Here is a 25,914-nt window from a genome sequence, read left to right on the forward strand (position 1 = left end):
AACGAACAGATGAACGCACGGTTGTACACGTACACGATGGCGCACACGCGACACGGCTGAACATGACAAACACGGCACTGAGCACGAGAAGCCGGTCTCAACGCGACACACACTCAGTAACCACGTGTATCAAGTTCAAAACCAAACAAAGCTATTCTCTGCTAAGTCAGACAGTGGTCACCTCTGGGGGTGGCAACTCACAGGGGACACGGGGCTTCTGTGGTGACATCTGTCCAAGCTGGGTGCTGGCTTACACAGCTGTGTTCAGTTTGTCCAAAGCTCATGGAGGTGTCTATAGTTTATCTACAATTTGTGGGGGGGATTTTTGCATGGATAACATACTTGAGTAAAAAGTTGGAAAAGCAAGCGGAGGACAGCTGCCAGCACGGAGGGAAGGCGCGGGCAGAGGGGCCTCCCTTCCCAAGACACAGCCCTGCCCGGCAGGCGGGAGGCAGACGCACCTGGAGAGGCTGTCAGGGCCATCACGCCGTAGTATGAAAACGCACTCGCTTCGAACTTCATTCCTTCTTTCCCAGCTTCCACTTCCACCTTCCCCTGTGGGAGAAAACGAGGGCCACGTTCAGTGCGATCGCATGGATCTCTCTGGACACGATATATGCAATTTGGTCCTTCCTCCGATCTCGTTTCAGTTCTTCTCCCAATGATTTCAAGGAGCTAATGTCCCCCACACGGAGAAGTGAGTTAAGCTGCATCTCAAGTATGAGACGTGCACTTGGCTGGGTAGGCAGAGGGGACAGCAGGCAGCGCTGCTCTATTCCCGGAGTCCTCTCGGTGTTTTCCCAAACTCCTTCTTGATGGAAAAGAGGGCGCTTGCTCTGTCAAGGAGCCAGGCGCCAAAAGGTGCTCAGGGGTGGCTGTCCACACAGCGTGGGGCAGGATCAGGCCCCGTGGCCAGCAAGGTTGGTCACCAGAGAACAGAGAGGAGGCACCTGGCTCCCAGGAGCAGAGCCCACTCCTGGTCCTGACCTGCTGGGCAGCCCCTCGCAGGAAACGCCACTGCCCACACATTCTACAGCACCCAGCGCTTGGAAGAGCTCCTTGGGAGAGTCTCTTCCCACCAGATGCCATCCCCATTCCCACCACTCCCAGGTCTCCCCTCTCCGACTTGTGTGCGACCTCTCCTCCCCCTTTCTCAGTTCCTCTGGGACACACTGCCCTTCCCGTGCATAGGACCCCAGGCTCCACTCCAATCCCACCACAGCAGGAGCTCAGTGGGCACTGCCTGACTTGCTGAGATCTTTGAGTGAGTCTCACTTCCAAAGTTCCAAGCGAAGGGCTGGAACCTTGTTCATGTGACTCGTAATCGCCCCTCAGTGCATCCTTTACAAAGGGGACAGAAAAATTAAGCTGCCGTTTATTGGTAAGGAGCTGTGTGAACTCTTGACAGTGTCTTATTAACTCATTTACTATCCACAACCCTATGACGCACACACACGTATCCCCCTTTAGAAATCAGGAGGAAGAGGGCCCAGCTCTGTGGTGCAGTGAGTTAAGCCACTGCCTGCAGTGCCAGCATCCATACGAGCACTGCTTCCAGTACTGGCCACTCCACTTCTGAACCAGCTCCCTGCTAATGCGCCTGGGAGAGCAGCGGAGGATGGCCCAAGTGCTTGGGCCTCTGCACCCATCTGGGAGACTGGGATGAAGCTCCTGGCTTCGGCTGGGGCCAGGCCATTGGAGCCATCTGGGGAGTGAATTGGCAGATGGACGGTCTGTCTCTCCCTCTGAAATTCTTTCAAATAAATTTTAAAAATAATCAGGAGAGAGGGTCTGAGATTGAGTAACTGAGGGAAGGCTCGTGATCAGAGTGTTACCGCACCGTGTGCTGAGACAGCTGCTACCTGCGCACTCCCTGCCGAGACAGTCTACATTAAATTCTCCAAAACAGAACTTGCTCAATTCACTGCATCTGAAATCTATCCGTAGCCTCCATTCTGGATTTTCCTCCACTCAGTAGAGATATGGTTTTATTAGCTGCCAATCAATTCTCTTGCTGTAAAAGAGGAATTTAAAACTCTAACCACACTGGTGCTGTGGTATAGTGGGCTAAGCCTCCACCTGTGGCACAGGGATCCTATATGGATCCTGTTCAAGTCCTGGCTGCTCCACTTCAGATCCAGCTCTCTGCTATGGTCTAGGAAGGCAGTAGATGATGGCGGCTCAAGTGCTCGGGCCCCTGCATCCACATGGGAGACCTGGAAGAAGCTCCTGGCTCCTGGCTTCAGATTGGCTCAGCTCTGGCAGTTGTGTCCATCTGGGGAGTCAACCAGTGGATGGAAGACCTTTCTCTCTGTCTGTAACTCTACCTCTCAAATAAATAAATAAAAAACTTAAAAAAAAAAACTCTACCCACAATATAAGATCAACCTGCAAGCAAGCGGGTGCTGCAGCCGGGCCCCACAGGTGCTGCCGGGGAGCTGGCAGGGGCCAGCCTGGCCCTCCGAGAGCTCGCTGTCCACAGGGAGAGGAGAACACGTGGACCTAGTGACACAAGGCAAGAAACCAAAGTCCCACTTGAGGAAAAAGACACGAAGGACAAAAAAGGAGTTCAGAGGAAACCTGGACTTCCTGTTCCTCAACACAGATGCCTCCCACACAGGAGTGAGTGTCTAGGGTGGGCGGGGACAGTGTGGAGGAAGAAGGTACCAGGTGGTGACAGCGGACCCAGGCTCGCAGGGATGTGTGGAAGTGGGAGGCAAGTTTGGGACCAGGCGGGAAGCGGGGCTCCTGCGTGGGGGAGTCAGGCTCCTGAGCAGAGGGCCGGGGTCTCAGCAGGATCATCTTGCCAGTGCCAGGGTGGCAGCCCTGGGACTGGAAGGACATTGTAAGCAGAAGGGCTGTGCATAAGGAATCGCCGTGGTTGGGGCAACCATTGGGAGAGAGACTTCAGGGACTAAGCGGGGATCATCTGCCGCAGGAGCTTGTTCCAAGCCACCTGAAGATGAGGCCTCAGTGAGTAGAGACGGACAACCTGGGGAGGGGGCTGTAGGAGAGGCCACGTCCCAGCTCAGGACAAGGCCTCCTACAGAGGGCTGATGAGGCCAGGCTGGAAGAATCGTGGCCAGAGGGAGGGCAGAACTGGACATGGAGAAGGGAGCATGAACAAGAAAAAGAGTGGAAAGAGAATGGAACCAGCCTGCAGCCAGAGGAGGAGGAAAATCAGATACCAGACGGGAGGGGTCCCAACGAGCGGGTCGCTGCAGAAGCCAGGCGAGGGGAGAGTTCCCAGGAGGGACGGCCAGCAGCGCTAACAGCACAGGGAGCCGGCAGGAACAGTGCTGCCAGGAGCCAGGAAGAATGACTTTCACCCCGCAGCCCAGAGGCCAGGCAGTGGGGGAGGAGGTCAGCAGGGCAGCCCCAGGAAGGGTAGGCAGGTGGCAGCAGAGCCAAGGGGCACCAGTGAAGGTCAGCACAGGAAGAGGCGGCGCGAGGAGGGGCTCCATACGACAGCTGGCGGGAGAGGATGGGGACGGAGCAGGGGCACTGTCCTTGGAGGAGGCAGGGTCCCTCAGAGGGAGGCAGACGAGGTAGGAACAAAGGTTATTTCCCAAAGAAGGACAGCGAAAATATGGCAGTGTCCAATGGGGTCTGACCTCTCAGTTATGTATTCGGCCTTGTTGGCGCTAACCCTTGGTTCCGGTGGGTAGGTGGGTGTGTGCGCTCTGAGAGCGGTTGTCTGTGTGGTGTGTGTCTTCGCAGGAATGGCAGGACCATCTCCTAACCAGAACTTCTGGGCAGAAAATGAGGAGGAACAGAGCCTCAGGAGACTTCAGTCTACGGAGTGCCAGCTGGCCAGACGCTGTGCGCTACAAACTTCAGGCCCTGGGTCCTGCGTCCCTAGGTAGGCGTCAAGGCCACGGTCCTTCTGCAGCCAGCTGGGCGACAGTCACCACCTAAACAGGACAGGTGGGAACTAAGACCCACCCGCGTCTTGGAAGGGAGCTGCTCCTGGGGCAGGACTTGCACTCGGACGCTCGGACCCCTGCCTGGCGGTCTGCATCATGGAGACTCCTGGACACTGACGTCAGGCTGCTCATCTAACCCGGCCAGAACCAGCCTGACAGGGGGTTTTTGCAAGTTCTGTGGGTGGGCCCTGCAAGCAGCCAAGTGCAGAGATCATGCTTCCACCGTTTGGGAACGACAGTCCCAGCCCTGGAAACTGCCTGGCCTCTCAGACTCTCCCAGGCACGGCGGCTGAGTCTGCTAATCAAGCAAGGGCAGCTGCACAGGACTCGCTGCACAGAACAGCAGCCATCTCAGCAATGCCTCCTCTCGACCTGAAGTCAGGACCCCGGGCAGGGCAGGAAGAGCCGCGTCCAGCTCCAGCTGCCGCAAGGCAGTTACCCGAGGTCCACGGGGCCCGGCCACTCAGATTCCAGCAACTACAAAACGCACCACTACCCCAACACAGGGGACAGATACAGATTTGACAATTTTTATTACATAAAAGTTTTAAGAAAACAGTTATCTACTATTACTATTATTTCAGACCTATTTAACTCTCCAAATTTAGAAAACATTTCCAGCATAGGAAGGTCTTCAGACTGAATACACGGAGCTTTATGAGAGTCTCATTGCAACTCTTTTCCTCATTTTTGCCTCAAACTGGCGAAAACTTTGTCAAAGGATCAGCACTTTAGAACTATTCCACTAGATTAACTTCTAGCTCCATTCGTAAAACTGCCGTAGGTGACAGGATCCCTGCAGCTCTGGCAGTGGCTAACACTCGGATCCTACAAGCCTTAGGGTTTTAAAAGCTGTCCGACCCCGTGGTCCTCGCTATAGGAAGCAAGTCCTCGGGCAGGCGGGTCCCCAAACACGCAGGAAGCATGTCTTTCCCCGTGAGGGTGTTGTCAGTGGTTCCAGAAAGTGACCATTTTCAAATGACCCCACCAGCATACAGTCAAGGTCATCCGTGTGAGGAAACGGCTTACCTGGCTCGGGTCACCTAGGGAATCTTCTCAGATAACCATCTTTTCCACATAAAGAAGGCACTACATATCGATTTTACTTCTGAAATATTCATAACACCCCCTGGCATATCACACTACACAAATGATGAGGAGAGGACACAAAGCATCTGCGAAGGACGCAGGGCTTCCTGTTCACACACTGACAAGCCAGGTGCCGAGCCAAGCAGCCTCATCACGGACGCCCAGCCTTCCTGCGGACGAGGGTATTAGACAACCTCTGCTCCAAGGTTGCAGGTTTCCACAAAGGACCCAACAGTAACATGCCACACCTGGCCTCAAAGTGGCATCACGGCCACCATGATGCACACGACACCAGACCTGCGCCGAGGACCCCTGGAGACTGAAGCCATCCTCAGACAGCACAAGTTGAGGAGTTGCCAGTCTCCAGTTCACCCTCACGTTGGGTTCTTTTGTTTTGCTTTTTGAATCACAACCACGGAGTATTCAGTGGGCTCTGGTATCTGCGGGATGGTAACGCAATGCTAGGGGTACAAATGTCAGTTGTGTTTACCAGCATCTCCGCAGAGGAAGAGTGCCAGCCGGATATATCTGTGACCTTGTGTGACGCTGGCACGTGCATACTCTGGAGTTTTCAGTATGGAGGCTGCAAGCACAGGCCTGAAACTCTGCACATTTAATTTGTAAATGTTTACCTATTTTTTTTTTTTTTTTTTTTTTGACAGGCAGAGTGGACAGTGAGAGAGAGAGACAGAGAGAAAGGTCTTCCTTTGCCGTTGGTTCACCCTCCAATGGCCGCCGCGGCCGGCGCGCTGCGGCCGGCGCACCGCGCTGATCCGATGGCAGGAGCCAGGAGCCAGGTGCTTTTCCTGGTCTCCCATGGGGTGCAGGGCCCAAGCACCTGGGCCATCCTCCACTGCACTCCCTGGCCACAGCAGAGGGCTGGCCTGGAAGAGGGGCAACCGGGACAGAATCCGGCGCCCTGACCGGGACTAGAACCCGGTGTGCCGGCGCCGCTAGGCGGAGGATTAGCCTAGTGAGCCGCGGCGCCGGCCTGTAAATGTTTACCTATTATTTTGATGATCAAAAATTAACCTGTGAGGCTGGTGCTGTGGCATATTGGTGGGGCCACAGCCCGTAGTGCCGGCATCCCATATGGGCGCTAGTTTGTGTCCTGGCTGCTCCACTTCCAATCTGGCTCTCTGCTGTGGTCTGGCAAAGCAATGGAAGATGGCCCAGGTCCTTGGGCCACTGCACCCATGTGGGAGACCGAGGAGGCTCCTGGATCCTGGCTTCGGATCGGCGCAGCTCCCGCCGTTGCAGCCAGTTGGGGAGTGAGCCAGCAGATGGAGGACCTCTCTTTCTGTGCCTCTCCTTCTGTGTAACTCTGACTTTCAAATAAATAAATAAATCTTTTAAAAAATTTGTAACGACTTAGAACTATCTGACCATTTTCTAACCAAGTGCTGCCACCAGATTCCAGTGCCAGCAGCCCTAGCGTGCACAGCCACACTGGCCCAAGTTGTAGGACTTCAATCCTCATGGCTGAGCCCTGCCCCTCAATCCACTGGGGGATGGTGAGAAAGGCAGCCTCTGACTCCCCCAGACCTACAGACTCAGCATCTGCATTCTGCCAGGTTCCCCTGGGACTCCCACACACATTGCAGCGTGAGCAGCACTGAGCTGGAGAGAACAGAACAGAGTGGGCCCGGCATGGAAATAATCCCGTCACACCCAGTAGAGGCCAAACAACAGCACAACGCACTGTACAAACATCCAAAGTAGCTCAAGTTCAACGAAGCACTGGCGGGGTCAGTCACCCTGGACACCCAGAGGCCCCGGTAGGCTGGAAAACAAGGAACCTGCACTGAAGCAGTCTTGCCATGGTGCCAGGACAAGCATGATACTCTCAGACCAAACAAAATCACCGACAGGTTCAGAATCTACTACTGCTTTGCAGATTTGTTTTGTTGAAGTTGTCTATGGGAGTTCCAAGCAAAACGAGCTTATCCCTAGAATTTTATATTTATGCATATTTAAATAGTATAATTTTTAAAAACAGACTTAGCATCAGGTGTCCCAAAAAGTATTCTTTAAAATGGGTCTATTATCTGTCCTTGACTCGAGATGGAGGAGTCGTTATCACACCGGGACACACAGAACTGCAGTTCCAAAGTCCGTGAGGAGGTCTGGCGCATCGGAGGCTTAGAGCATCATCAAGGCCGCACAGACAGACACCAGCCGCCGCCTCCCTCAAAGAACAGCTCCCCGCTAGAGAGCTTCAGAACCCACATCAGAAGCTCTGAACAGCAGGGTGGGTGGGGCAGTTGGAGAAAGAAAGAACATTAATCTGACCCATGATCATTAAGAAAAATTAACTCCTGGGGAAAAATGTATTCCTTTCTATTACACAATTGGCGAAGAAAACAACTGTTCCCTTCATTTTTCTATTGTTCTATATATTTACTAAAATCATGATTTGGTTCTGTGCTGTGGAAAACAATCATACTGTTTCTCTTACTTGTTTAGACATTTTGTTCCCAAAGGACCAACAGATCCTTTATTACAAAATGCCAACTGTATGCAAGCAAGGTGATCTCTTACTTCTTGCTGTCTTTATTAGGAAAACAGTTTATAATAATCGTAATTATTGTACAGTGCTATTTTTAACTGATATTCTTGCAAAAATTTTCCACTTCTTTAATTACTATATAATCTCTCACTATCACATCTTTATTTGATTAGCAATTAAAAAATGAACTATTTCTACATTATCATGAATAGATTTCCTATAAATTAAGTTGCTTAGAAAGCTGTATAAAATAAGTTTCTTCAGATAGGAGACTTTTAGTTTAAGGATAGAATAGACTGCAACACTTTTTTTGTCCAGTAGTTTAAGTTTTGTTTTCTAAAATCAAGAATGGATGCTTAATTTTGTCAAAGGCCTTTCTGACATCTACTAAAGAAGCATAAATTTTTTTTAAAGATTTTATTTATTTGAAAGTCAGAGTTACACAGAGAGAGGAGAGGCAGAGAGAGAAGTCTTCCATCTGATGGTTCACCCCCACAACTGACCACAACGGCCGGAGCTGTGCCAATCCGAAGCTAGGAGCCAGGAGCTTCCCCCGGGTCTCCCATGTGGGTACAGGGGCCCAAGGACTCGGGTCATCCTCCACCGCTTTCCCAGGCCACAGCAGAGAGCTGGATTGGAAGTGGAGCAGCCGGGTCTCGAACTGGCGCACATATGGGATGCCAGCGCTTCAGGCCAGGGCGTTAACCCACTGCACCACAGCACCAGCCCCAAAAGAAGCATAAAGATTTTTAAAAGCTACTTTCCTAACTAATGTGGTATAGTTTGGTTTTGTTGTGTAATAGTAAATTAGTCCTGCATTCCTTAAAAAAAAAAAAAAATGACTCTCTGGAGACTGTTGCTCTCTGCTACCTGGGCCATGCCATGCTGAATTTCCAGGCACATTAGCAGGAAGCTGGATTGGAAGCAGAGCAGTTGGGACCGAACTGGCCTGCATCCTATTAGCACTGGGCAACCCAAGTGGCATCTTAACCCTACTGTACTGCCAACCCCTAACACTGTCCCTATTGATTCCGTGACACTTTTTAGCTAAAAATATACCTTTTCAGATGAAATGACGTTTTAGTCTTTTTATGCATATGTAAAAGAGCAACTTACCAAATGGTCTTTTGGCAAAATTTACTTTAGTAATTTACTTTGAATAAATTAGACTTTATGTCATCTAGGGCTCAGCCTTGAAAAGCATGTGTATCTCTATAATAATATTCCCAACATAGTTACTTCAGAGCTTTTTCCAGTCTGCAGAAGAGGGTGCCACACTTGTTAGTGCTGCTTCCTTCTGCCTCACTGCTCTCGAAGTACAGCGGAGAGGTCCATTGCCTGCCTCGGGGTTCCAAGGCTGGAGCAGCGACAGCTTACTTCGTAAATGAGGATAGCTGTGTGGGACTGACTGAGCAGGCATTCCGCTTAGCTATTCTGGGTACCTCAGGTAACTGGCTAGTCTATAAGAACATGATTTTCACCAAACCCTACAGTTCACTTATTTTTAAAATATGCATGTATCTGTTTGAAAGGCAGAGTGACAGAGACACATTTCCCATCTACCGGCTCACTCCCTAAATGGCCACAACTGGGGCTGGGCCAGGTTGAATCCAAGAGCCAAGAACTCCATCCTAGTTCCCACTACTAGTTCCAGCAACTCCTGCTAATTGCCTGGGAAGCAGCAAATGACAGCTCAAGTACACAGTCACCTGCCACCCACCAAGTGGGAGATCTGGATACAATTTCTAGCTTCTGTCTTTAGCCCTGCCCAGCCTTGGTTGTTGAAGGTATTTGGGTGGGGGTGGGGGGGACCAGCTGACTAAAGATTGCTCTCCTCACCCCATCCCCTGCTTTTTTTTAATATTTACTTTTTATTTGTTTGGCAGAGTGAGAGCGAGCGAGCGAGCAAGAGTGAGAGTGAGAGCAGTACTTTCCATCTGCTGGTTCACTCCCCGGATGGTTACAACTGCTGGGGCTGGGCCAGGATGAAGCCAGGAACCAGGGCTTCCTCTGGTTTTCTTACATGGGTATGGGGGCCCAAGCACTTGTGCCATCCTCTCATTTTCCCAGGCACATTAGCAGGGAGCTGGATCAGAAGTGGAGCAGCCACAACTTGCACCAGCACCTACACAGGATGCCAGCACTGCAGGCAGTGACTTAACCTGCCACAACACCAGCCCTGCTCCCCCTTTCAAGTAGATAAAAAAAAAATATATATATATATATATGTATATATATATATATATATGGCTAACTGTATAAAAACTGACAGCCCCATTGTTTCTAATAGTATTACTGAAACAATGTCAATCCCCAAAATTCTCAATAGCAGCTTTTCATACAATGCAGACTTAAGGAATAGTCACATTGAGCTTTTATGAGTGGCATAAACATTTTGTCTCCTTCTTGTGGTAAATAAATTCCCTACATGCCCTCAAGAGTTTTGAGCTTGTGTATTCCCAGTGGAAAACAACTGAGTATGCCTAAAGTTAGTGGAAGAACCAGAGTGCAGACTTAATAAACCTGCCAACACAAGTTTCCAGGACAGAGGGCAGGAAAGTGGCCCATACCAGGTAATCCAGGGCCATTTCTCTCCTCACTCTTGCTTCCAGACTCCACAACAGTACTCAAACAGGTCACACAGGGCACAACACCTCCCAGAATTTGACAAGATGTATTTTCAAATAAAATGAACCTTCTGCAATCATTTAGGTAACAGGGTTTCTGCTAAACTTTTAGAGACTACAGTGTTAGTTTTCCTCTGATAATGGTTATCTCCAATTAATAGCTAGGAATTAAGCAAGGAATCTGAGAAAGTTTAAGGGGCTAATAATAATGCTTCTACTGAAATAAACCCAGGAGGCCAGAGTTGTAGTGTTGTAGGTTAACCCACTGTGATGCTAGCATTCCATATGGAGTGCCTGTTTGAGTCCCAGCTGCTCTGCTTCCGATCCAGCTTCCTACTAGGGTACCTGGGAAAGTAGTGGAAGATGGCCCAAGTGCTTGGGTCTCCGCCACTCATGTGGGAGACCTGGATAGAGCTGCTGGCTTTGGCCTGGCTCAGCTCTGGCTATTGTAGCCATTTGGGGGAGTGAACCAGATGAAACACCTCTGTCTTTCCTTCTCTGTATTTCTGCCTTTCAAATAAATAAATCTTAAAAAGAAAAGAAACTCAGATTTCCTACAAAGCAATTCTCCAATAAAGAGGTTTAGGAAGGAAAACAAACAAGCAAGCAAACAAAAAAACGCCAGCATTTTATTCACTGGAATCAGCATCTAGATTGCCAAGGCAGGAAGTGCGCTGCTGAAGAGACGGTAGAGCCCCTGGGGAGGGGACTGAGAGAACTGAACTCCCCAGCTCCTACACTGACTGAGGTTACAGTGAGGCTGTAATACTTTTTTATCAGCTCCTCTGTAAAATAGGGTCCGCTTAATCGCCAGTAGTGATCACAACCACAAATGGGCAATTCTGGTGGTGCTAATGGAAAGGAGGGAAGATTTCTCTGGGAAGCTGCAGAAGACCAAGTCCTGATGGGGTGTGGGAGAAAAGAGAAGATGACAGAGAGAGGACCCAAGGCATCTGTGACACATTTCCAATGCCTACCACGCCCTGACACACACAAGCACTTTCCCAAGCTCTAACAAGAGAATCCACTCTTCCTCATCTGACACGATGGCTTTCAGAATTGGAAATCGGAGTACGGAATGGCACTGCTTTATCTGGGAATGGTTTCACAGCATGGAGAGAGGGAGATGAAATTCTCCCTGTCGAGGGTACCGCCAGACAGAATGAAATATGGAGATGGGTGTCAGGGCCCAGCAAGTTCAGCTGCCTCTTGGCAAGACCAGACCCCGCACTAGAGGGCCAGCTTGAGTCCCAGCTACTCCACTTCCGATCCAGCTTCCTGCTAAGGTGCCTGGGAAGGCAGCGAACAAGGGCTCAAGTACTTGGGTTCCTGCCACCCACATGGGAGATACAGAGTGAGTTCTGAGCTCCTAGATATGGCCCGGCCCAGTGCCAGCCGTTGCAGGCATCTGAAGAGTGAACTGGCAGATGGAGGAGGTTGGTGTCTGTCTCTGTCTCTATCTCCCGCCCTCTCTCTACCACTCTTTCAAAGAAACAGAATGAGGTACACAAAGCTGGACACCACTCAATGACACCAAGCCCTCTGGGAACCGCAGAGACGGGCACTCAAGCGAAGCACAGGAGACCGAACGGTTGGGCTGACCTGCAGAATGAGCACGAAGTAGTCGACAGGCTTGTTGCGCTGGTAGAGGTAGTATTCCGGGGCTTTCTTGTTCTTCTCATCGAACTTCAGTTCCTGGATGACATTGGGGTGCTTTAGCAGCCTTAGGAGGATCTTCTCTGACATCTGGGATGGGCTAAATGCTTCTACTTCTATAGATATAAACACAACTGGACATTACACTTCAGATGGATGCAAAAATTATACTAGCAATTAAGGTGTTCAGATAAGAATACTTGAAGTCAAAGCACCACAATACGGATGAACAAAACTTCCGTTTGGTGATCCATGGGGCGGGGCAGATTACCTGGAATTGGAAAATTCTGAATTCTCATATTTGTTCCTTTTTAATCTGTCCTTAATCTGTCATTGATTTTAGTTCTGTTACAAATATCCTGTTCTTCTGACTGAGAGAAATGAAAATCAAACAGATGCTCCCTGAGTGCCAGGATGCCCTCAACAAGCCACAACAGTCTGACCATCAGGTGACAGCCAAAGGAAGAAGCCAGGGTCAGGAGGCACTGAGGTGTGGGTTAGTACCAGGTGCACAGGCACGGGTGCGCCGCTGCCCCCTCTCCCACACAGCTACTCCCAGAAACTCTGGGGACAAGGCGGGGAGAGGGTCAGAATAAAAGCAAGGCACGTGCACACATCCACATGCACTCCCACTTGCTAATTTAAAAACAAGTAATGTTGATCAGTATTTACAAAGACAGCAATTTTATTTAAAACCACAAAACCAAAATTACTGACTTCAGGGTACTCTCCTGAAAGCAGACTTCATGGTATCTCAGAGGCTGAGTAGGCAACGTTTAGTTTTCATTTGTGGTTCTTAAACGATGAGGAACAACATCAGAATTAAAAAAATAATAAGCAAGTTAAAGATTTTTTAAATTTTAAAGTTGTACCTGAAGGCTATCAATTCTGCACTAGCTTCTGTGACTTTCTGTAATAAAATAAGTAGTATATCACAAAATTTTTGGAAAACACAGAAAGAAGAAAATTTAAAAATTACCTATGAACCAACCCCTTAGGTAACGATTTTAAGCAATCTTGTAAGCATCACTTTCCAGTGCCTTGCCTAGGGGTATAAGTGTGTATGTGTGTTCACAAAAACACAACTATAATCTCAACACAGTTCTCTATCCTGTGTTCTCCCAGTTTGTATTACACAGTGACTATTGACCATGTCCCAGATATCATATCCTGAGCATTTCCATGTATCAGAAACCTGGTTTTCAAGAGTCTACAATTCTGGCACGTGTTTGCTCTTGGCCTTCTTGCCACAGAATCCTAAGTGTGTAGCACGCAGCCGAGTGGCACTGGCTGCCCACCCTGAGCACAGGCGTCTTCTGCAAGCCAGCTGGTGCTTCCAAACTTCCTCACTCTCCCCTGGCCAACAGAGCCACATGGCGATGTGAGAAGGGGGCCGAGTCTCTTATGTCCATTCAACCTTGACCTCTCTGGAGCAGTCAGTGCGGCTGGGCTGGTGGTTTGACTACTGGGAACGCGTGCCTCTTGGAACAGGCCCAGGTAATCGGATTTGAAGAGGCCACCAACAAAATCCATGTCACAGTTCTTGGAGTTTCTGATTTCATCAAAACAATGAAAGGTAGATTTCTGAAAGTCATTTTTTCTTCTTTGCAAATCTTAGCACCTGTGTTACCACTGGTGTGCAGCTGTTCTTCCAAGCCAGTGGGATACAGAGCTCCTCGGCTGTCCAATCATACGAGGCGGTGTCTGGCTGGCACAGTGAGCCCACTAGGCCAGCTGGCCCTCCCCTGGGCGTGGCTGGAAGGAGATGACCTGGCCTACTGGACACATGCAGTGTGGCACTAACATTCATCCTTACCTTTCAGACCAATTTTAAGTTACTGGTCCACCCCTGGTAAATGTCTCAGAGGGTTCATGCCGACACTGAACACAGGAGAGGAGAGAATTTAAAAAGAAAAAAACAAACAAACAAAAAAAAAAACAACAAAAAACAAGAAACAAAACACAAAAGTGGCATTACTCATCACCCATTTCCCGGCGCCCACCCCAGCCCGCCCGGTCACAAGCGGTGAGAAGCTCGCTCCAGGGCTGGAGTGATTCCGAGCTGCGATAAAGCCACACTTGCCTGTCGCTAGGAAACGGTGCATGGCCAGGAGGAGCTGTGGTGATATTTTAACCTTCATCTCGCTGTCTGTCTGCTTAAAGGCAGAAAAATCTTGCTTCCTTTCACGGTGGGCCACTTTCTTTTTCGTTCTGTTATCAGCTGAGGGAGAATGGAAAAAGAAACAAATAAACACACCCCATTAGATCAGGGCTCTTTTCAAATAAAAAGGAAAACGAGGAGTGGGAAGGCCAGGCTCTCTCTCCAGATGTGGGGATACTACAAACTGGCAAAGGAATGGGGGAGGGATACCTCATCACATCAGCACAGGGCCTGATTAGTAAATCTAACACCTGAAGGTCTTTTGCGACCTTCAATGAGAACATCACTGGGCAGACTTGGGCCGAAGCCTCCCACTCATAGAATCCACAGAACCACAAGGTAGCACGGCGAGCTTGTACATTGTCTCCAGCAACTCAGTGTCGCCACACTCCAGCAGAGACCCACCACTGGGGGTCACACACGTGGGACGTCTGCCCTGCCTTCAGGAGGCCCCTAGCTCAGCAGGCAGAAAACAAGGCCATGAACAAAATCCCTCAAGAAACAAGAACGCATCAATGGAACGGTATCTTATAATCTGTTTTATTTCTACCCCAGCACTTGAGATCCTCAAGGTAAGGCGCAGGAGGAGGAGGTGGGAGCAGGTGTTCAGCCTGGTGGTTAAGATGCTGCTCACACCCACCTCAGGGTACGTGGGTTCCATTCCTAGCTCTGGTTCCTGACTCCTGCTCTCTGCTACCGCAGAGCCCGGGAGGCAGTGGGAATGGCTCAAGGGACTGGGTTCCCACCACCCCAGTGGGAGACCGGGACTGAGTTCCCAGCTCCCAGCAGCTCTTCTGCTGTGGTCATTATGGGTTTGTGGGGAACAAAGCAGTGGATGACAGCTAGTGCTCTCTCTCTGCCTCTCAAAAAAATGTTTAAAGATATTTTAAACATATCTTTGTATACAGCCCAGTTCTGCAGAGGCCACAGAGTAGATATTTTGGGCCCCAAGGGTCACACAGTCTGTGGCAGCTATTCCACACGGCTGAACACGAGCAGCCACGCGTAAATGAATGAGCATGGCTGGGTTCCAACAGAGTATTTACAGAAGCTAAAACTTGAATTTCCTAAAATTCTTGCATGTCACAAAGTAATTTTACTTTTTTTGAGTATTTTTCAACATTTTAAAAATGCATAAAACCATTCTTAGCTTGCAGGCCATGCATGAAGGTACTCAAGGCTACAGTTTGCCAGCCTGCATCTAGAAGGTATTCCAGGCAAAAACAAACAAATCAACAGACAAAAGACACTTTCAAGTACTTTTCTGGACAAAGCAATGACTTAAAAAACTAGCTTAAGGCCAAGACTCCAGTCACTTGCTCCTCCGCCTAGAATCATGAATCACTGTGCTATCATTTCCTGTCTAGAGCAAAACAGATTGATTAGGAGACTTTTCAGGGGAGAGGCAACCACAACTTATACTGCTCTTCTGTCTCAGATTCATCTGTGAACCAGACAATGTGACTCCATAGAAAACTCAGAAATAATCTTCCAGTGGCTGCGGCTGCCTCGGCCCAGAACCCCTATCTGGCCAAGGGTCCCTGGAACCACAAGCTGGGCTTCCTGCACAGGAAGTCACGGCAGCAGGCAGTCATCCCCATCCATCCGACCCAGAAGCTATGCTGGCATCTCCACGAGCTCTCGGCTCCCGCCCACGTGGTGTAGATGGGCACGCTCCTCGGGGGCATAATCGGACACACTCCTGGCACGGAAGGATGAAAGAGGCCAACACACAGGTAACAACACTTTCCATCACAAGACACTGAGAGATGTTTTCTAAGAACGCTGTACAGATGTGAGGAAGAACCAGGATGCATTTTCAGAGGACAGACATTAGCTAAACATAAAACATTCTTTCAAGGGTACATGGAGGGGCCGGCGCTGTGGCTCAGAGGGTTAACCCCCTGGCCTGAAGCACTGGCATCCCATATGGACACCTGTTCTAAACCCGGCTGCTCCACCTCCAAACCAGCTGTCTGCTGTGGCCTGGGAAAGCAGTAGAAGATGGCCCAAGTCCTTGGGCCCCTGCACCCGCATGGGAGACCCAGAAGAAGCTCCTGGCTCCTGGCTTTTGATCAGCACAGCTCCAGCCGTTGCAGCCAATTGGGGAGTGAACCAGTGGATGGAAGCCCCCCCCCCCTGCCTCTCCTCTCTATATAAATCTTTCAAATAAATAAATAAATCTTTAAAATAAACAGAAAATAAGGGTACATGGAAGACTTTCTCAAATTTAAAAATGAGGGGCACTCCCTCCTAGACTGAATAAAATTGCTCTGCTTTGGGCAAGGCAGGTGTTGTCCCAAGGATCTCAGTCCGCTTCTGCCTCCAAGCCATGTTTCAAAGCTAGGCAGGATCCACAGGGCCCAGATATTCTTTTACATTCAGAAGCTCCCAACAGCCCAGGCCTTGGACCACCTCTGGCCTCATGATCCTCCTAAAAGTGTCTCAAAACGCCAAGAGTGAGCTGAGGGGAGAAGTGGTAGGCCCAGGATCAAGCGGACCCATGGTGAACAAAGGTTTGGATACTCACTCCTACCTGCCCTGACTCGAGCCACTCTTCACCCCCACCTTCCCAGAAGAAGGCAGAGAAGCAGAGAACAGAAAAATCAATTATTACTGTGTACCCTGCCCCGTTCTGCCTCCAATACCTCCAGCCCACCATAACCACCCTAGCAAACTACATTGGCAAACCTCACCTCCACCCTTGACCCATGCATTCTAGAACAAGAAAATTTAAAGTTGTTATCCATCAATTTAACAAATCCCATTCGGTTTCTAAACACTTGAATTATGAACTTAAGTAGAAACAGAAATTTATCTGCAAAAAATTTACCAATTGTACAAAGTGAAAATGTAGTCGAGATGATTATCTTGCACGTCTAAGACAAACTGAAAAACCAAGAGGAGAGGTTTCTGCTCAGGGCAAGTTATGCCGGATCACTGGTGAGCAGCATCTGGCTTCTCCAAAGGACGCTGCCCCTTGACAAAGATTCTCCTGTTCTTTCTCCTCCATAAAGGCACTGAGATAGGCTGACAGGTTGTACACAGCCCCTCCATGATGGGAGAAATGTCAGATAACTCACCCAAGAAAGCCAAGATTGCAAGACACCACACCCAGGCGCCACTACTCACTGTATAGATCTGTTTCGTCCAGGATCTCAGATTTGATGATTTCCTCAATCACATCTTCTAACGTGACGATTCCCAGAACTTCATAAAACGGATCCCCTTCTCCCTCGTTGTTTACTCGTTGTACAATAGCCAGGTGGGATTTACCTTTAGAGAAGAGAGAAAGTTTAAGAGGTAATTTTCTGCATTTCCTGAATGACATCTCATAGGATTATGCCAACAACAGCACCAAACCCAAGTCTGTATTTCAGCACTTAAACAGTATGCAAATATCACTACTGGAAAATCTGCAGGAGCTCTTAAGAACACAAAAGCTAAGCTAGAAGATGCCCTCTGCCCCAACACCATACCTTTCAGCAACATTCACGTCACTGTTGGGGAGCAGCTCTAAATGTGGTCTGTGGGCCCCTAGAGGTCCCCAGATCCTTTTGGGAGGTCACTTTCTTAAAAATATGAGAATTTCACCATGAAATGGTGGTACGTGGGCACCTTAACACTGAGGGGGCAGTGGGAGTGGCCACCCTTCCCCACCAGCACACTCAGACTAAGAGGGGCAATCAGACACTCTTGAGAATGTCTTTGATGAAGCAAAAAAATAAAAATAAAAAAGTTGCGGCCGGCGCCGCGGCTCACTAGGCTAACCCTCCGCCTTGCGGCGCCGGCACACCGGGTTCTAGTCCCGGTCGGGGTGCTGGATTCTGTCCCGGTTGCCCCTCTTCCAGGCCAGCTCTCTGCTGTGGCCAGGGAGTGCAGTGGAGGATGGCCCAGGTGCTTGGGCCCTGCACCCCATGGGAGACCAGGAGAAGCACCTGGCTCCTGCTACCGGATCAGCACGATGCACCAGCTGCAGCGCACCAGCCGCGGCGGCCATTGGAGGGTGAACCAATGGCAAAAGGAAGACCTTTCTCTCTCTCTCTCTCACTGTCCACTCTGCCTGTCAAAAAATAAAAAAATAATAAAAATAAAAATAAAGTTTCTAATTTCACTAAATCATAATCCTGAGCATGTCTTGTGGAAGCTGCCTCCCACACTTGTCCTGCCTGCGATGGTGTTTCCAAGAATGGCCCTGTGCGACTAGGCTGCGGGCTGGACCCGCCGCTATTTTTATTGAATGTCATTTTTGCTTCGAAGAATTATTATCAAAATATGGTTATTTGTACTCCTGTAGTTGGCAGATAATTTCATGAAAGTGAACAAAACAAGCCTGTCATATCAAGAAGAAAAAAGGTGGTATTTTGCTGCCAATGATAAAGTTTAAGCTTTTCATGGAAAGCAAGAATTTTGGAAAATGGTATCCCTCTTTTTTTTTTTTTTTAATTTTTTTATTTATTTATTTATTTTTTTTTTTTTTTGACAGGCAGAGTGGACAGTGAGAGAGAGAGAGACAGAGAGAAAGGTCTTCCTTTGCCGTTGGTTCACCCTCCAGTGGCCGCCGCGGCTGGCGCGCTGCGGCCGGCACACCGCGCTGATCCGATGGCAGGAGCCAGGAGCCAGGTGCTTTTTCCTGGTCTCCCATGGGGTGCAGGGCCCAAGCACCTGGGCCATCCTCCACTGCACTCCCTGGCCACAGCAGAGAGCTGGCCTGGAAGAGGGGCAACCGGGACAGAATCCGGCGCCCCGACCGGGACTAGAACCCGGTGTGCCGGCGCCGCTAGGCGGAGGATTAGCCTAGTGAGCCGCGGCGCCGGCGAAAATGGTATCCCTCTATCATTAGCTTGAAAGCTTCAACAGTTATTTCCTCTCAAGACAGGTGCTAATAAATGTAACTTTAAATACTGAATAATTCAATGTGTCACCATTGAGTATCTGTGCAAATCAGCAAACCAGTACTTTCCAAATGACTATCAAATGATGTTACAAAATCATGCATGGGGGAAACAATCCAGTGGGAATTTAAGACACAACAATGGAGGGTTAGTTAGAGAAGAGAGAGAGAGAGATCTTCCATGTGCTGGTTCACCCCCCAGATGGCCGCCAACAACATGGGCCAGGCCAGGCTGAAGCCAGGAGCCAAGAGTTTCTGCCAGGTTTCTGACATGAGTGCAGGGGCCCAGGTACTTGGGCCACCTTTTGCCGCTTTCCCAGATGTATTAGCAGGGAGCTGGATTGGAAGTGGAGCAGCCAGTGGTAGCTCTGGGATCCGCAAGGAGAGAAGGCCTATACTTCCGGGAATGGAGAGTCCCTACCCGCACTTCTGGGGAAGAACAATCCTTGTCCCCACCGGTGCCTAAAGGTCAACCAAGGAGGATCAGACCTGTCTCAACCTTTAACCCCAACGCCCTGTATCTATAAAAGGAGCCCTCCCAACCTCTGAAGCAGGACTCCCACCCCCACCCCCACCCCCTTTGGGACCGGAGAACCTCACCCAGAGCAGAATCCCAATAAAAGCTTGTGAATTAATTGACTCATCTGCCAGGGAAGATTTGTTATGTGCTGGACACCTTGCAGCCAGGGCTCTAGCTGTGCCCACACAGGATATCGGCACTGCAGGCAGCAACTTAAGCTGCTGCGCCACAGTACAAGCCAACAATGGAGTTTTTAAAAACTAAACTCATGGGATTGGTGTTGTGGTATATGAGGTTAAGCCATCGCCTGTGACACCAGCATCCTATATGGGCATCTGTTGGAGTCCTGCTCAACTTCTGGTACAGCTCCCTGTTAATGCAACTGAAAAAGCAGCAAAAAATAGCCCAACCAAGTGTTTTGGTTCCTACACTCATGTGGGAGACCTGGAAGAAGCTCCTGGCTTTAGGCTGGCCCAGTCCTGGCCATTGTGGTCATTTGGGGAGTAAACCAGCAGATGGAAGATCCCTCGCTCTGTCCTTCCTTCTCTTCCTATAACTCAACCTTTCAATAAGTCAATATACCTTGGGGGGCGGGGCACACCACTAAACTTAGGGGCCAGCAATGTGGTACAGAGTGTTAAGCAACCACCTGCTAACCTGGCATCCCATATCAGAGTGCCTGTTTGAGTCTCAGCTGCTCTGCTTCTGATCCAGCTTCCTGTTAATGCATCTGAGAAAATGGTGGAAGATGGCTCAAGTACTTGGGCACCAACCATGCAAGTGGGAGTCCAGTATGGAATTCCAGTTTCCTAGCTTCAACCTGACTCCCACACCTGGTTATTACTGCAGCCATTCAGGGAATGAACCAGTAGATAAAAGATCCCTTTATCTTTCTTCCCCCCTTTCTCTCTCTCTCTGTTGCTCTGCTTTTCACAATTTAAAAAAAAAAAATAAAGCTCATTTATATTTTGAATAATTTTGATTTACAGAGAGTTGCAAAGATGTTACAGAGTTCCGATGTAGCTTTCACCTAGTTTCCTCTAGTAACATCACACATTACCGTGATATATTTGTCAACACTAAGAGATTGGCTATGAGACATTAATATTAAATAAACTCCAAGTATTAATTTGAGTTTCTCCGACTTGTCCATTAATGTCCTGTCTTATCATCCAATCCTGAGCACTACACCACATTTAGGTGTCATGTCTGTGCTCTGTGATGGTTTCTGTCTTGGTTTCTCATGATGCTGACAATCTTAGCTGTAATGGTCAGGTTGCCTGTGAAGTAGCTTCTGGTTTTGTTCTGTCTGCTCTCTTTCTCACGACTTGCCTAGAGTGGTGGCTTTTCCAGTTCCATCACATCAGGGGTTCTGTGACACTTGTGTGAGGTCATGGATGATGTTCACCCTTATAGCTTGATGAACGGAGTGGCAGCTCCCAGGTTTCGCCACCATAAAGACATTCATTTTTCCCTTCCTCTAATTCTACTCTTCAGAACAAGTCACCTAAGTCTAGCACACCCCCAAGGGAGGGATGGGGGTAAAGACTAAACTCTACTTTCTGGAGTCTGAGGACATCTACAGGTATTATTCAAAGGGGGAAGCATCTACATGTATTAGTCAGAATTCTTCTGCAAAGAAATTCAGACCAAAACAATGTAATTTAATTTAACAGTACCCACAGACCCCTGGTATAGTGCAGATCCTGCACTGCAACTGACCTTTGCGAAACCACCACTTAAGGGGGTTCTAATAGAACATCAACTGTCCAAAAAGGCTACTAAAACAGTCTTCCTTCTTCCAAAGACATATCTGCCTTAGGCCCAGTTGTCTTCACATCCTTCAACTAAAACAGTATTATCCAGGTTGGATGTAGAAGAAGGTATGAGATTCCAGCTGCTTTTCATTTAGCTAGATAACAGATATGCAGGAAGGTAAACAGTGACACTCTTCCTACTGTGTCTGTTTTGGAAAATACAGTTATTTTTACTTAAAATGTTATTTATGCCAACATGTAATGGATTTATTTCTAGCCTTTAAAAATAAGTAATTATGTTTTAAATCTTGTTTGTGGTGTTTTTTTTTTTTTTTTTTTTTTTTTTTTTTTTTTTTTGGACAGGCAGAGTGGATAGTGAGAGAGTGAGACAGAGAGAAAGGTCTTCCTTTGCCGTTGGGTCACCCTCCAATGGCCGCCACGGCCGGCGCACCGCGCTGATCCAAAGCCAGGAGCTTTTCCTGGTCTCCCATGGGGTGCAGGGCCCAAGCACCTGGGCCATCCTCCACTGCACTCCCTGGCCACAGCAGAGAGCTGGCCTGGAAGATGGGCAACCAGGACAGAATCCGGCACCCCGACCGGGACTAGAACCCGGTGGCCGGCGCTGCAGGCGGAGGATTAGCCTAGTGAGCCATGGCACCGGCCTTTAAATCTTGAGTTTTAATTCAAATACAATAAATACCAAAGATATAATCCACATAAACAAAAAAAATCAAGGGTCCTCAACAGTTGTTAAGAGTTTAAAGGGATCCTGAGACAAAGCTTAGAAACTCTGCTTTAGCAGGCAGGCAGAGGCCAGGGGAAGAACGTGCGCTCTGAAGCACCAGTCTCGGATCTGTGCCCCGGCACTGTCATCCCTGTCGCTGCTGGCCAGATGACTACGATGAGCAAGCCACGAACCTCTTCTGAGCTCTACCTGTCTCTAAAACCAGGCTCACAACACAGGCGTAGAGTGAAGATGGGAGACACGGCTGAGACCTAGCAAAGATGGTACCTGGAATCCACTGGATGATCACCAAGTGGTTACTCTTATTTCATTAATACTTCTCTTCAATTCTAAGGCACCATCAATTCATTACCAACTTAGCTGAAGAGAAAATAAGTGTGCTACATTAAATATAAACCATGAGTAAAAGATACATTTCAATTTCAATGCAAGCTTTTAAAGCACTAAATGCATTTCTCAAACACCAATATTGGTTTTCCCAATCCAAGGCTTATGAAGCATCTAAAACACTTATCTAAAGTTAAGCCAAAGTAGACATGGTCTGGTAACTTCCCCATCAGTTAGCATTTATACTGTTTTTTAAATAACATGGTAGCTTTGTGGGAGGGGGCAGGGGAGGGGGAGGAGGTGCATTTAAAATAAGGTTAACACTTTAAGCTAGGTGAACACACGCAGCCAGCCAAACTGAAAAACACTCTGAATACCAAGTCTGATCAAGTTCCCAGTGCCAACTAAGAAAGTGACTTTTGTTCTGCAGGTTTTTCAGCCCCTGGTCTCTGCTCTGCCTCAGACCCCTGATCAGACAACAATGTCCAAAGGCCTACGAGTTCAAATTGTTAAGACAATTAGGCATCTTAACAATTTTCAGCCCTAGCATGCTCATGCTCAAAGAATGAAAATATTTTAAGCAAAGGAGACTAGGAGGAAAACTTATCAGCAATAGATATAAACATTGCACCAGGTCAAGTCAATTCTCGTCTAGTCAATTTGGTCCAGTAGGTTTCTCACATCTGCTTTCCCAAGGACCCAACGTAAGCAGTTAAAAATTCTTGGTGAATGCTGTCTGTCGAAAGTTAAATTCTTTTGCTATTCCCAGCTTGTGATCATTTAAAAGGAATTTTCCAAAGCAAGGTCTAATATTAGACTCAAAATGAAGTTTCCATTCCACTGAGGCGCTATTCTCACCAAAGTAACTACTGCATAATCAGATTGTCTTGGAGCAATTCGTTTAAATGCAGATGGACATACTTGAAATACCAGCTCAATAGCACCAACAGATCTGACCGGAAAGGGCCTTACTCTAGGAGCAATTATTCATGGGAATTAGGCTCCTTCTGAGATTGAAAATTAAGTTTTTCTCCAAGCTCACTTGCAGCCACTCACAATCACACCTTCAATGGCGAAACTTCTGCATCCATCCAATAGCCATATTCTTTTGGCTTTGGGAGTCTTGGTGACAAGTCTTGTTTTCCAAACCACTTCCACCAATGTGCAATTAGAAAAGAACTCCTGTCCCCTACTCAGGCTTTTGGGGAAGAGTGACTTGATGCACCATAACCACTCACTGTAGGGATTTGAAACCTGAGGCCTCATCAAGGAATCAATCAAAAGGAAAATGAAAACAACTTTCTAAGAAAGAAATTTTTTTGAGGGGACAGGCAGAGTGGACAGTGAGAGAGAGAGAGACAGAGAGAAAGGTCTTCCTTTTCTGTTGGTTCACCTCCCAAATGGCTGCTGCGGCCAGTGCGCTGCGCCGATCCGAAGCCAGGAGCCAGGTGCTTCTCCTGGTCTCCCATGTGGGTGTAGGGCCCAAGCACTTGGGCCATCCTCCACTGAACTCCTGGCCCACAGCAGAGAGCTGGACTGGAAGAGGAGAAACCGGGACTAGAATCCGGTGTGCTGGCGTCGCAGGCAGAGGATTAGCCTGGTGAGCCGCGGTGCCGGCCCATAAGAAAGAAATTTTTAAAACCAAGTTTTGCAGCTACTGGCTGCAGTACTGGCATCCCATATAGGTGCCAGTTCAAGTCCCAGCTGCTCCACTTCTGATCCAGGTCTCTGCTATGGCCTGGGAAAGCAGTGGAGGATGGTCCAAGTCCTTGGGCCCCTGTACCCGCATGGGAGACCCAGAAGAAGCTTCTGGCTTTGGATTGGCCAAGCTCTGGCCATTGTGGCCTTGGGAAGTGAACCAGCAGATGGAGGACCTCTGTCTCTCTCCTCTTCTCCTTCTCTCTCTGTGTAACTCTGACTTCCAAATAAATGGATAAATCTTAAATAAAAGACTGAACCAAAATAAAAAAAGACTATAAATTGATGATTAGTTTTAAAAATCCATTCATTTTGAGAAGTAGAGAGAGAGAGAGAGCAAGAGACAAGAGACAGAGAAAGAAGGCTCCCATCTACTGTCTACTCCCTAAATGCCTTAAGCAGCTGGAACTGGGCCATGGACTGAAGTAGGAGCCAGTAACCAAATCCAGGTCTCACAAGGGTGGCAGGACCCTTTCACTTGAGTTATCACTGCTGCCTTCCAGGGTGTGCATTAACAGGAACCCCAAGCTAGGTACTGAACCCAAGTACTCCACGTGGGACATGAGTGTCTTAACTAGTGGACTAAATACCTGCTCCAAACTGATGGATTCTTCACTTCCAAAAAGAAAACATGGCAATCAACAAAACATGTAATTATAAATAGTAAATAATACCAAGACATTTAGTATAGACATTTTAGTATAGACCAAACTGACTTGATAAAATATATATATGACAAATAGAGCAGAAATTATCACAATTAGGACCTGAAGGGAGTTCTTTCAGGCTAGCGTATCAGAGGTCTTGTAGTACTATCAGTTTAAAGTATGTAACGGCCAGTGCCGCGGCTCAATAGGCTAATCCTCCGCCTGCGGCGTCGGCACCCCGGGTTCTAGTCCCAGTCGGGGCGCTGGATTCTGTCCCGGTTGCTCCTCTTCCAGTCCAGCTCTCTGCTGTGGCCCGGGAGTGCAGTGGAGGATGGCCCAAGTGCTTGGGCCCTGCACCCACATGGGAGACCAGGAGAAGCACCTGGCTCCTGGCTTCGGATCAGCGCGGTGCCATTGGAGGGAACTTTTTTTTATTTTTGCAAGACAGAGTTACAGAGAGAGGTAGAGACAGAGAGAAAGGTTTTCCATCCACTGGTTTACTCCCCAGATGGCCGCAGCGGCCGAAGCTGCGCCAATCCGAAGCCAGGAGCTTCTTCCAGGTCTCCCACTTGGTTGCAGAGGCCCAACGACTTGGGCCATCTTCTACTGCTTTCCCAGGCCATAGCAGAGAGCTGGATCGGAGGAGGAACAGTGGGGACTAGAACCAGCGCCCATATGGGATGCCAGCGCTTCAAGCCAGGGCATTAACCCACTGTGCCACAGCCCCAGCCCCAGAATGTGACTTTTTAAAAGATTTACATATTTATCTGAAAGGCAGGGTTACAGGGTGGGGGAGACAGACAGACAGACAGACAGATCTTCAATCTGCTGGTTCACTCTTATAATGGCTGGGGCTGGGCCAAGCTGAAGCCAGGGGCCTGGAATAGTGTCCAAGCACTCAGGCCATCTACTGCTGCTTTATCAGGAACATTAGCAGGGAGCTCAATCAGAAGCTGAGGGGCAGGTGACAGCTTAACCCACTGGGTCACAACCCCAGCTCCTGAACCATCTTGATATTTAAACCCTTCAACTGTCTCTTCGTAGTTAGGTCCTAGAAAGAGAGGACAAAGGAATCGTTAAGCCAGGCCTAAGAGAAGCTAAGCAGGGCTGTTTTCAGGGTATAGGGCTCTATGGGCACATCTGCCTTCAGATTCAGAGCCATAAGAAATTATGAAATAACAATTGAAATTGTTCATCTTCCTGCAACTGCTATGTGCTCAACATAGGGCACTTGTACAAATGCTCCTCACTGCAAGATGGACTCAATAAAATAACCTACGTAAGGTACAACAGGAATCAACTTTCTACACTGCCTGCTTCCATCACACAAATCAGTTTATTATTTACAAATTCTCTCT

At 48.6% G+C, this 25,914-nt stretch overlaps 1 protein-coding gene across 5 annotated transcripts in view; it reads right to left on the reverse strand.

Annotated features, from left to right (window-relative positions):
- CNNM2 (cyclin and CBS domain divalent metal cation transport mediator 2) overlaps positions 1 to 25,914 on the reverse strand; it is a 188,478-nt gene that overhangs the window by 23,399 nt on the left and 139,165 nt on the right. For 2 of the 5 annotated variants that reach the window (XM_008270433.4, XM_008270432.4), the window contains exons 2-6: positions 17,101 to 17,244; positions 13,891 to 14,028; positions 11,754 to 11,923; positions 2,389 to 2,502; positions 462 to 555 (exon numbers count right to left, since the gene is read on the reverse strand). In XM_008270433.4, the coding sequence (XP_008268655.1) occupies positions 462 to 555; positions 2,389 to 2,502; positions 11,754 to 11,923; positions 13,891 to 14,028; positions 17,101 to 17,244 (660 nt within the window). Of the gene's footprint in view, positions 1 to 458; positions 556 to 2,388; positions 2,503 to 11,753; positions 11,924 to 13,623; positions 13,689 to 13,890; positions 14,029 to 17,100; positions 17,245 to 25,914 lie in introns of those variants that run through there. The other 3 variants (XM_002718589.5, XM_002718590.5, XR_001795160.3) reach the window with 2 other exon arrangements.

This window comes from Oryctolagus cuniculus, chromosome 15 (assembly GCF_964237555.1).
Source record: "Oryctolagus cuniculus chromosome 15, mOryCun1.1, whole genome shotgun sequence".
In the NCBI taxonomy this organism is placed as follows: domain Eukaryota; kingdom Metazoa; phylum Chordata; class Mammalia; order Lagomorpha; family Leporidae; genus Oryctolagus; species Oryctolagus cuniculus.